General features: G+C 43.0%; 1 protein-coding gene across 4 annotated transcripts in view; it reads left to right on the plus strand.

Annotated features, from left to right (window-relative positions):
- The window catches only part of NAPEPLD (N-acyl phosphatidylethanolamine phospholipase D), a 48,846-nt gene that overhangs the window by 12,243 nt on the left and 24,157 nt on the right, over positions 1-12,446 (plus strand). For 3 of the 4 annotated variants that reach the window (XM_059170902.1, XM_059170905.1, XM_059170904.1), the window contains exon 2: positions 9,597-9,903. In XM_059170902.1, the coding sequence (XP_059026885.1) occupies positions 9,597-9,903 (307 nt within the window). Of the gene's footprint in view, positions 1-5,237; positions 5,357-9,596; positions 9,904-12,446 lie in introns of those variants that run through there. The other variant, XM_059170903.1, reaches the window with a different exon arrangement.

Consider the following 12,446-nt stretch of genomic DNA (forward strand, 5'->3'; position numbering starts at 1 on the left):
TTAACGAACTGAGCCACCCAGGGGCCCCTCCATTCCTTTTCTTTGGGGGGGGGGACTATATGTATCTTTTTTTATGGGTTATACTTTATTTTATTTTTTAAAATATTTTATTTGACAGAGAGAGACACAGAGAGGGAACACAAGCAGGGCGAGTGGGAGAGGGAGAAGCAGGCATCCTGCAGAGCAGGGAGCCCAGTGAAGGGGCTCGATCCAGGACCCTGGGATCATGACCTGAGCTGAAGGCAGACACTTAATGACTGAGCCACCCTGGCGCCCCCGTGGGTTATACTTTAAAGACAAGAAGCGTTCTTTTTGCATAATGGATTGAGACAGACGGGAGAGAGGCCACATTTTGAAAGTATATATTATTCAGGTCTTGGCTGATGGAATAATGAATGAACCCTTAAGGTCCTATAGCAGATTGAGGAAACACTTTTTAAGTTTCCCAAACTTTAAACTAGTCTTTCCTCCCGATATTCCCCAACCTTTTCAGTTAATAAATTGTATCATTTAGGCCAGAAAGGAATCTGAACTTTTTGTTTGCATTATTTTTAAGATACTAAGGAGGTGATAACTGTCATTTCAGTAAGTATCCTGCTTTATGCATGTTTTCTCAATTTGCCATAACATGCCATTTTATTTTTTTAATTATTATTATTATTATTTAACATGCCATTTTAGTAGGATTATCCTAAGGATTCCAGTTAGAGTACTGTGGGTGGTATTTTAAAATGGACTTTGGTCTTAAGCTGCCTTGTTTATTGTTTCTAATTCTAATCAGACCTTTGCTTTCTTTCTTTCTTTTTTTTTTTTTCAAAGATTTATTTATTTATTTGACAGATAGAGATCACAAGTAGGCAGAGAGGCAGACAGAGAGAGAGGAGGAAGCAGGCTTCCTGCTGAACAGAGAGCCTGATGCGGGACTCGATCCTAGGACCCTGGGATCATGACCTGAGCTGAAAGCAGAGGCTTAGCCCACTGAGCCACCCAGGCGCCCCCTTTGCTTTCTTACTTAAAGGAAAAACTCTTATTATAATAGAGAAGACACCTAGTGTGTATGAATTTGGGAGACTTAAAATCTTTTTTTTTTTTTTTAAAGATTTTATTTATTTACTTGACAGAGAGAGATCACAAGTAGGCAGAGAGGCAGGCAGAGAGAGAGGAGGAAGCAGGCTCCCCGCTGAGCAGAGAGCCCGATGTGGGACTCCATCCCAGGACCCTGAGATCATGACCTGAGCCGAAGGCAGCGGCTTAACCCACTGAGCCACCCAGGCGCCCAAGACTTAAAATCTTTTAATAGCCTGTGAAATGACTTTTTAGTTCAATATACCGAATTTGGTCAAATAGCGAAGAATTTCAAAGCCTTTGGTGTTCTGTGATCAAGAACATTTGCTGTCCTTGACCAGTTTTTGAAAAGAGAACACATTCTCTAGTTGGTATCCTGGAGAGTCAGGTTGAGTTCTGCACTCATTCTTCCCAAAACTGTCTGTTCTGAGTCTTTTGGTAAGATAGCATTTATTTGTGAATTACTTGTGTCGGATGACAGAACACAATCTAGTAACAAATTCCACATCCTGGGGTGCCTGGGTGGCTTGAGTCGGTTAAGCGTTATGCGTCTGCACTTGACTCAGGGATGATCCCAGGGTCCTGGGGTTGAGCCCCCACTACCCCTGTCACCCCGGTGGCCTGCTTCTCCCTCTGCTTCCCCCACTTTTGCTCATGCACACTTGTGCTCTCACTCTCTCTGAATTAAACGGATAAAATCTTAAAAAAAAAAAAAGTTTCATGTCCTCATTTTAGGGGAAGAAAATGCATGGGTCTGGGGAGTACGATGCTTCAGAAGCAGTGGAACAGTCTTCCTGAGGGATTTTTTTTGCAAGAGTCCATTTTCTAGAGTCTGGAAGAGGCAATGTGGAAACAGGGCATGATTGGTTAGGAGGTTGGGGATTTCCTTAGAGCGCTGGCGGGTCCTCTTTTCAGGGAAAGGTAAGCTTGCCAAGCTGGGTTGGAGGATTGGGATAGGATTCCTTGACAAGGGTTTCCCATGAGTGCAGGCTGACTTAGGTTTAGGTTTGTGGACTATTCTCGGGGCAGCTTCCATTCTGTCAGGGTCCCGATAAGCGAATTAACTTGATTTGTTGAAGTAAGTTTTCTGTCTGTAATCAGATGAACACTTCATAAGGCAAATGTGAAGTTTCTTTTTAACACCATAAAAGTTTTTTTTTTTTTTTTTTTTTTTTTTTAAGATTTTATTTATTTGTCAGAGACAGCGAGAGAGGGAACATAAGCAGATGCAGAGGGAGAGAGAGAAGCAGGCTTCCCGCTGAGCTGGGAGCCTGATGCAGGGCTTGATCCCAGGACCCTGAGATCATGATCCGAGCCGAAGGCAGACGCTTAACAACTGAGCCTCTCAGTCACCCCTATTTTGATTTTTATAAAGGATCAGGAAACTTAGATTTTTTTTAAATGAAAATGGTTTTTTTAAACAAAATTAAGAACAATTTCAGCAATCTATTTTTAAGTCTATCTGGAATTGTAGAATATTCTTTCACTTGGATCCAAAGGTTCTAGTTATCATACTTTTTAAATTTTTACAGAACATAAATAATAGTAGAAGGCACACTATGCATTTGGTTAGTGCTTGGGAATACTAGCCCCGTGATTGCTCCTCATTACAGCCCTTCAGGGAGATATTTGGTTGTTATCTTAACTTCACAGATGAGCAAGGCCATGTTGAGACAGGTTAAGTTACTTTCCCCACGATGATTTCTCTCTAGTTAGTGGAAAAGCTAGACTGCTGTCTTCTACAGCCCAAACCAATGTTCTTTTCACTGTTCTGAAGGTTAGTTGTTTGCTGTGATAGATTTCTATCTATTTCTATGTACACATATATATAAATGCATTTTATGTATATATGTATACATATAGGTATTCTAAAAATTTTATTTTAAGATTTTATTTATCTATTTGACAGAGATCACAAGTAGGCAGAGAGGCAGGTGGGAAGAAGGGGGGAAAGCATGCTCCCCACTGATCAGAGAGCACAGTGCAGGGCTCAATCCCAGGACCCTGAGATCATGATCTGAGACAAAGGCAGAGGCTTTAACCCATGGAGCCACCCAGGCGCCCCTAAAATATTTTTGACTAAACTATATTAAAGGTTGTCATAACTCAATTTTAGTGTGCTCCCAGGTATTGTATATTAAGCTATTAGCTTTGTTATCCTTTAACGTTTTAGTGAAACTGGTTGTTAAGTCAACAATGTGAGGTTAAAAAAAAATTCACTGATAACAATTAATGCAGTACTTTCTTTGTTGATGTATGGGGTGTACATACCTCCCACAGAACATTCTCCCTTTCATTACCCAGTGTACTTCCCACGCTAGGACAAATCTCCCCTCCCTACCAGACTCCTAAATGCATGTGGGGTTAACACCAGTCTTCTGGGAAGTCTGTATTGTCTGTGAGGGATGGAGACTGTTTAGTTTAAGCTGTGGAAGCCCTTTGCAGACACTTCAGTGAATTGAAATAGTTTCGTTAGCTATGTTACCTAGCATTATAGTATAAGGACCCTTTTCACCAAAGACAGGACTGCAGCTCTAAAAGGGTGAATTTCATGTTATTTAAGATATCTGAAAATAGAATTCTGAATGTTTTCCAGCTTTCTTGTCAGCATCTTTGTGGGTATGTAATGTATAGTCACTCAATTAGTGTTTATTAAATGTCCCCTTTAGGAATAATGATTCGCAGTGTCATGATTTATGAGCACGTTGAAATCCCAAACATACATTGTAATAAGTAATTTTTTTCTTTAACTTTCTAAATGGTAAAGCAATGCATTCAATTCTAGGCAGCTGGCAAATCTTAAATGTCAAAGAAAGAAAGGATAAAACATTTGCTTTTGAAACAGAGAGCCCTTGTTTTTTGAAAGTGTTTTACCCATGTGTGCAGTTATTAAAATATTTGTACTTGGCAGACTTGTCTTCACCAAATGTCACAGGGACGTGGGGTAAGTCCTCTTGTTAAGTAGGCAATTAATCTTCAAAGAAATGCAGAGAATGTAGTTGATATTACTGGATGGAATTCATGTCGTCCTCTTCGTAACAAATTGTTTTTTTAAAAAAGAGCACTTACATTAGCGGTCTTAGGGCTTTGTTTAAATTTGCTTCTGGATTCTCAATTCAGCTGTTGTTCACAAAGTTAGCTGTTCACAGAGGCAAGGAGGGTCAATACGTTAATTGTGGTTCTGATTCTATTTAATTACCGAGGCTAACGTTTTTGTTCTTTGTCTAAAATCTGTATCTCCGTATAAAAGCTGGTGTATTTCATCAATGTCAAGACAGAAATTTTATGCACATTTGAACACCACTGATACCAGGTTATGTCATATAATGGATGGTCTTATAATAATAATTTTACAGTCTTAGTGACACATAAAATGACAGTGTGCACCATTCATGATGCCTTGAATTGGATGGAAATCAGCATTCGGTAAAGATCCTCATCAAGTTTTGAACCCTTGTAACACAGGTTGTTTCCCATGTATGGACATCTCCTTTTGTTTACTGCTGGGCTGAGAGGAAGGCTGAAATTTTACTTGTTAAATTTGGAGAGAGATCTATGGGCGCCTGGGTGGCTCAGTGGGTTAGGCCGCTGCCTTCGGCTCGGGTCATGATCTCGGGGTCCTGGGATCGAGTCCCGCATCGGGCTCTCTGCTCAGCGGGGAGCCTGTTTCCCTCTCTCTCTCTCTCTGCCTGCCTCTCCATCTACTTGTGATTTCTCTCTGTCAAATAAATAAATAAAATCTTAAAAAAAAAAAAAAAAAAAAATTTGGAGAGAGATCTAGAACCAGAAATAAGGAGATTTGCTGCGTTTAATTAAGGAAACTCCAGCCTGAATATGTTACCGGGCTTGTCTGAATTTACAAAGCGGAAAGCAAGTGACCAGCAGGGCCACACACAGAACCCACTCTTGTTCTGTCCCTGTTTTCCCCATCATTTGATCTTTTCAGTGTTTGAATATGCGCCCTGTGAGGCTGTTGCTGTGCCCTCCAGAGCGGCCAGTACACCTGGAGGTGATGAGGCCCCTTCTCCCGTGGCCTAGGCTCCTGCGTGTCTGCCCGCTGAGGCTCACTCTGTTGCTGGAGCACCTGTTGGTGGGGCTCGTCCCTTTGCACGTGTACCGAGTGGATTGCCAGTACTTTTCCTCTGAGAGAACAAGTCCAGATTGTTACAGTTCAGGTTTTCATGTCCTTCTGTAATTTTCCAAATCATTTCACTCTCAGTGCAGAGTGCCCACATGGTGTGTAGCCTGGACGCTGTCGTGGTCGTGTATGATCCTGTGAATACATGTCCAGGTATTGAAGGGTATTTTAAAAATCGTGGGCAAGGGGCACCTGGGTGGCTCAGTGGGTTAAGCTGCTGACTTCGGCTCAGGTCATGATCCCAGGGTCCTGGGATTGAGTCCCGCATCGGGAGGGGGTGGGTCTCTGCTCAGCGGGGAGCCTGCTTCACCTCTCCCCACCCCCCCACTCCCCGCTTGCCTCTCTGCTTACTTGTGATCTCTGTTTGTGAAATAAATAAAAAATCTAAAAAAAAAAAAAAATCGTGGGCAAAGCCCCGGTGATGGTAAGAGGTGGCTGTGAGGTGGGAGTGTGTGCATTTGAGGAAGTAGAGCAAGGCCATGTGTGTGCTGCAGAGCAGAGTGTGGGCCCGGCCACAAACACCCTCACGGCCCATCTTCTTGCTGACTTCTGCCTTCATTCTGAGAACCAAGGGAGGGTTCTGGAGATTTTTCCTTTTGGTTGGTTGTATCAGATCTGCCTTTGAAAAGATCGTTTCCGAAGACTGGATTTTGTGTGTGTTGGGGTGGGGGGCATGTTCAGAGAGGACCGCAGCTCTTTGCTGGAGAGCAGTTTCTGAGGGTGGACTGGGGTGGGAGCCTGGGTAGGTGGAAGAAAATGGGGATGGCATGCAGAGACTGTTCATTACTTAAGGATAAAGCAGAGCACTGAACCCATTTTTCCACTCTCCTTCTACTCCCGGGTCCCTGGAAACCTCCCTACTCTCTTACCTTCACTTGTGTCACCCCCAGTGCAGTCTGGGTCCTGGGGTCACCATATCCCTGCGTGTCCTTGAGCACATCTACTTGGACGACTCCCCCATCTCAAGCTCGCTGGGTCAGAAATCTACTCTCTCTTGCATCCTCCAAACACTTGCTTTCCCCCTAATTCCTTGGCTTGGTTCATTGGTTGTATCCTTTCTGACTCTTGCTCCTCTACCTATGCCCCAGCCTGCCTTATGAACAGCCCAAAGTTTGCCGCCACCCAGAGGCTTTGGTCTTGCTGATTCACTCTCTGGTTTCTTGGGTTTATTCTGTGCTTTCTCTTCTCACTGTCACTGCTTCCTTGTCTTTTGACTGGCTTGCTATACCTCTTAGTGTTTCAGGTGCAAAAGGGCATTGGGGGCACCTGGGTGGTTCATTCATTAAATGTCTGCCTTTAGTCATGATTTCAGGGTCCTGGGATTGAACCTTGCATCAGGCTCCCTGCTCAGTGGGAAGCCTGTTTCCCCCTCTCCCCCTCCCCCTGCTTGTGTTCCCTCCCTCACTGTGTCTCTCTCTGTCAAATAGATAAATAAAATCTTTAAAAAAGAAAAGAAAAGGGCATTAGGGATGCCTGGGTGGCTCCTTTGAGCCTCTGCCTTTGGCTCAGGTCATGATCTTGGGGTCCTGGGATCGAGCCCCGCATGGGGCTCCCTACTCAGCGGGGAGCCTGCTTCTCCTTCTGGTTCCATCTCTCCCTCTGCGTGTGTGCTTTTCCCCTCTCAAATAAATAAATAAAATCTTAAATGAAAAATGGGCATTGTGATACCTACCCTGAAATTTTGCTAGGAGCAGTAATTTAAATGGCATTTGTGAAACAGGGAACAGAGGGTCTGCCTATTTCCTCTTCGCAAATTTATCTCCCTGGCTCATGGTTAGCGACACCCTTTCGTTTTTGCCCTGCTACCAGAGTTGTCTCCTTTTTAAGCTCCTTCATTTTTTCCCTCATTTCTTGCAGGGCAGCCAGATCTCCTTCAAGTCTCAGGCCAGGCCCCAAATCGAATCCCAGCCCTCTGGCCTCTGCTGTTGGCTCTCACAAGCCTTCCTTACTTCTTATGTCCCAGCCGATCACATGACTCGATGTTGTCTCAAAACTCTATTTTGACTTTGCTTTGTGGTTTTTGAATCAGAGGGCCCATTTCTCGTTTCTCTTTATCCTCTGATTGTTTTAATGAGACCAGAATTTATTACATAGTTGGTATGAATGTTATATATGTATTTATATGTATATATATATATGTGTATGTATGTATGTATAGGTCTGTGTATCTTCATAGGCCCATGTACGTATCCCACAAACTGTCGATCTTCACAAGGGATTGTTAGCATCAGGTCAGCTCTGCCGTCTATTAGACATATCACTTTGTCGGGAAATAAAGTCTCTAAATTTGGTGCGTTTACATCTGTTAAATGAAGGGGGGTTTAAGTGGTTGGTCTTTTTTGTTCCTGCCCTTTGTAAAGTCCTGGGCCTGAACTTAATTATAACCCTGGGGAATTATAGAGCAGTTCTTCGAGAAGAACCGAGATAACTCACCCAGATTCTTTGCTTTCTGGTGGAATTTAAAGAATTGAGATATATGGCCAGTTCACAGGATTACAGAAAAAAGAATTAGTATGTGGTGAGTAGCAACCCCTATATGGACATTGTGTGATTTTGATCCTTTGAAACCCCCATGAGGTAAGGAGGTATTTTACAGATGAGGAAATTGAGGCCTAGAGAGGTGGTTATTTGCTTAAGATGCAAAGCTTGTTAGGCTGTCTTAGCCACGAGGCTCCCAGCGACCAGGGGTGCTGAGTACAACACCGTGTGCTCTAGCTTTTGTCAGCTGTGGTTTCCCAACACCGATTATTCCCTAGACCAGACACTATTTTACTGTAGACGGTTTGGAAAAATAGTTGTAGTTCAGTGTATGTGTTCATCCTAGCCTTTCTGTTCTTTTCCCTTTCCCTCCCAGACAGTATTTCTATGGTAAATATCACGAGGCCATAAAAATATTTGGCTGTCTGTTGTGTTTATTTTGTTAGTTATGAAATGTATTATGTGTATGCATTGCATTTAAACTGGACAGAAAGCAAATGTTTGCTTAATAGAATCAGAAAGAAATGAAATTCATGGCAGATATATGTGTAGTCTTTTTTGGGAAAGATTTATTTATTAGAACGCACTCACACACATGAGCAGGGGAGGGGCAAGGAGGGAGGGAGGGAGGGAGGGAGAGAGAGAATCTCGAGCAACTCCCTGATGAGCACAGAGCCTGAACTGGGGCTTGATCTCATGACCCTGAGATCATGAAGTGAGCCAAAATCAAAAGTTGGATGCTCAAATGACAGCACCCCCATCCCCCTGGATCAATGCATATTCTTTTTTTTTTTTTTTTTTTTAAAGATTTTATTTATTTACTTGAGAGAGAGACAGTGAGAGAGAACATTAATGAGGAGAAGGTCAGAGAGAGAAGCAGACTCCCCATGGAGCTGGGAGCCCGATGTGGGACTTGATCCCGGGACTCCCGGATCATGACCTGAGCCGATGGCAGTCGTCCAACCAACTGAGCCACCCAGGCATCCCAATGCATATTCTTAATATGTTATCACTTTTATGTATCTGGAGTATCTACATAGTTCAAAATGAAGGATTTGGTTCCTTGGATTAAGTGGTGGTGGTGGGAATAGTGAGGCCAACAGATAACATTGTCGAGCTCTTGCCATGTGTGTATGTGTTATATTTGTTATATACATGTTACATGCATGTTTCTAAGTGCTTTATGTTAGCTTTTAAAACCTCTTCATAAACATCAGAGACATGTACTTTTGTTATCTCCATTTTACAGATGAGGAAATTGAGGCCCAGAGAGGGTAGCAAACTTATCCAAGGTCACTACACTGTCTTGGCAGTTCTAAATCTGAGTTAAGTCAAATTTGCATGGTTCACCATTTAAATACATTATTGAAATATCTCTCCACTAATGTTATTGTCTCCTTTCCTGGGATCTGAACTTAGTGTGTTTTTTAGCGGCATTGGTAACAGATTATCTTCAAAGTAAAAATACGGCTAGGCCTAGTAGAGTACTGAGTTATCTTCAAGGAACTAAGGCAGTCCTTCTCAATGTGTGTTTTTAACAAAAATATTTTTAAAATTCAGGTATGAAATGCACATTCAGGAAGGTCCTTTAATTGTAAAAGATACCATTGAAATGGAAAATTTCTTATGTTTAAATGCTGCCTGCTGGGTGGACCTTGCTTTGGATTACAGCACAAGGAGTATTTATAAGGTTTGGCAGGAATAGATAGAGCAAACATCTTTTCTAATTAGCAAGCTATAATATTGGATTCAGAAATTGTGTTTTGCCAAAAGAAAGTTTGAGCTGATAGAGACCTACAGTTTTTATAAGCTTGAGGAAATTTCTCTTTCCTAAGAAATAATACTACGGATTTGTGTGATAAGTTTTAATGCCTTTATGTTCAAGTCCATATTTCCACTCCTTCTGTTTTTTTAGTTCTGAAAAGGACATGGATGAAAATGAAAGCAGCCAGTCCCTGATGACGAGCAGCCAATATCCCAAAGAAGCAGTACGAAAACGCCAAAATTCAGCCCGGAGCTCTGTAGGAAGTGATTCTTCTAGGTTTTCCAGGAAAAGTTTCAAACTGGATTACAGACTAGAGGAAGATGTAACTAAATCAAAGAAAGGAAAGGATGGCAGATTTGTGAACCCATGGCCGACGTGGAAAAATCTCTCCATTCCAAACGTTCTCAGGTGGCTGATAATGGAAAAAGATCACAGCAGTGTTCCAGGCTCCAAGGAGGTAGAATTTGGTTTTCTTGTGTGTGGGGGGGCTGCATATTTATTCTTATTATTACTTAATTTTGCTGTGAATTATATTATGACACTCCTTTTGAGCCCCTTTTATGTGGTAAGACCTAGGGCCAGGTTCTGGGGAGAAAATTGAATACAGTGCCCTTAAGTTGATAATTAAGCAATGAAGTACATATATTAATAACCAGCTCTGATCTGTGGCAACTAGAGGTAGGAATAGAGCATTTTAGAGTATGGGCAAGGAAGCAATTGATTCTAGCTGGTGGGGCTGGAGACGGCTTCCCGGAGGAGGCTGTATGTACTTGAGCTGGGCCTACAAAGACAAAAAACATTTTGGCAGTGGTTTTCATGTGGGTGATGGCACGAGCAAGGTCATGGAGAGCAGTAAATATAGGACATGTACCGTGAGGTAGGAACCTGATTTTTGTTTGGTATATGAATTATGAAGGTTAAGACATTGCCCAGAGTGCTTGGCTCTCCCTACCCCCCACCCCGCATCCTTGGATAAAGCTGTTAAAGCTAGAAAAGAGATTTTCAGATAACTTACCCAGACCTTTAAAAATTGGCAGTAGGTCACTGACCTTTAAATATGTGTGTTTTACCTAGGATAAAATGTATTAACATTGGGCATGCGGCATATTAGAGCAGTGTGATTCTATTTGCAATGGGGTGGGTGGCTCCTAATTGCCAAAGCCTTCCCCCCTCCCACCACCTTTCTTAATTTCTTGCCCCATTTCACCACCTGTCTCTTTTGGCCTCTCTTTTCTCCCAAACCGTCCTCCTAGGCTTTGTGAGGAGTGGGGAGAGCGGGAACTTGATGTTGGGAGTGGGGGATGGGATGAAAAGAGTCGGGGTATCCTTGATGGCTTGATCTGTGGTGGGAAGCATAGCAGGGGTGGGGGTTGGTGGGGGTTGGGATGGAGGTGGTGGGAGATCCTTTACCTTGGTAAGTGTTGTTGCTATTGTTTTTAAGCATATGGGATTTTTAAAAAAACCCTGATATTGTCACTTTGATGCTAAGGAATGTACACAGTATTAATCCTAGCTAACAAATTCATTACTGTGAATGATACTTTTCCAACACCTTGTTAGAATGAGGCAGGGCATTAATAGATAAAACCTGACAACATGGAGGCGCCTGGGTGGCTCAGTGGGTTAAGCATCTGCCTTCACTCAGGTGAGGATCTTGGAGTCATGGGATCGAGTCCCATATCGGGCTCCTCACTCAGCGGGGAGCCTGCTTCTCCCTCTCCCTCTGCTGCTCCCCCTGCTTGTATACTCTCTCTCTGTCAAATAAATAAAATCTTAAAAAAAAAAACCCACCCCAACACAAACCTTACTACGTGTTTCAACTTTGACAATGGGAGGAACAAGAACCCCCCCCCTCACCGACTTGTTTTCTCCTCCTGGAGAACCAGTATGAAGAGCAGCATGGGCCTCAGCTGTGAAGAGGAGGGGTAGGGCTGGAGGCCGAGATGGATAGGCTACCACTGTGCAGTGTATTTCTTCCCTTTTTTTTTTCTTTAAAGAATTTATATATTTAGAGAGCACATGTGTCAGAGTGGGTGGGAGGCAGGGGGAGCGTGGGACGGGCAGAGAGAGAAAAAATCCCAAGCAGACTTCGTCTTGAGTGCGGGCCCAACATGGGGCTCGATCTCATGACCCTGAGATCATGACCTGAGCTAAAATCCTTAAGCGACAGAGCTGCCCAGGCACTCTTGCAGTTTTCTGAGCCACGGGTTCTAAAGCTGCAGAAGTAAGCGATGGTAACTATTTCACTTGGGAAATGAGTGATCACATGAAGGCAGAAATACATCTGCGCCTTCTAAGGATTCGGAGATATTCTAGACACTGGGTTGAATTTCTGAGAACTTGCCAGGCTAGTGGTTCTGAAGCTCTTATCCTGGTCCCTTTTGAAAATCTGATGAAAGCTTTGAATCCTTTTTTATAATTTCAGTGAGTTCATGGACCCTCTCAGGCCCTTCCAGTAACTCATTCATTCACTCATTTATTCGTTTAGTGAGTATTTACTGAGCACCTTCTGTGGGCCAGGCACACAGTTCTAGGTAGTGGAGACAGAGCCATCAACACAGCAGAAAGACGCCCTGCCATTCTTAGACCTTAGGTTTAGTGGATATTTACTTTATATATTCAGGTGTTCTTATGTTAGGTGCATAAACGTTTACAGTTGTTACAGTATCTTGTTGGCTTGAGCCCCTTATTATGTCTCTTGCTACAGTCTTTGATTTAAATTCTGCTTTGACGGGCGCCTGGGTGGCTCAGTGTGTAAAGCCTCTGCCTTTGGCTCAGGTCATGATCTCAGGGTTCTGGGATCGAGCCCCGCATCGGGCTCTCTGCTCAGCGGGGAGCCTGATTCCTCCTCTCTTTCTGCCTGCCTCTCTGCCTACTTGTGATCGGTCTGTCAAATAAATAAATAAATAAATAATCTTAAAAAAAAAAAAATTCTGCTTTGACTGATAGAAACATTGTACCCCAGCTTTTACCTTTTACCCCCCTGCTCCCACTTCCCTT

Source organism: Mustela lutreola, chromosome 4, assembly GCF_030435805.1.
Source record: "Mustela lutreola isolate mMusLut2 chromosome 4, mMusLut2.pri, whole genome shotgun sequence".
NCBI classification, from domain to species: domain Eukaryota; kingdom Metazoa; phylum Chordata; class Mammalia; order Carnivora; family Mustelidae; genus Mustela; species Mustela lutreola.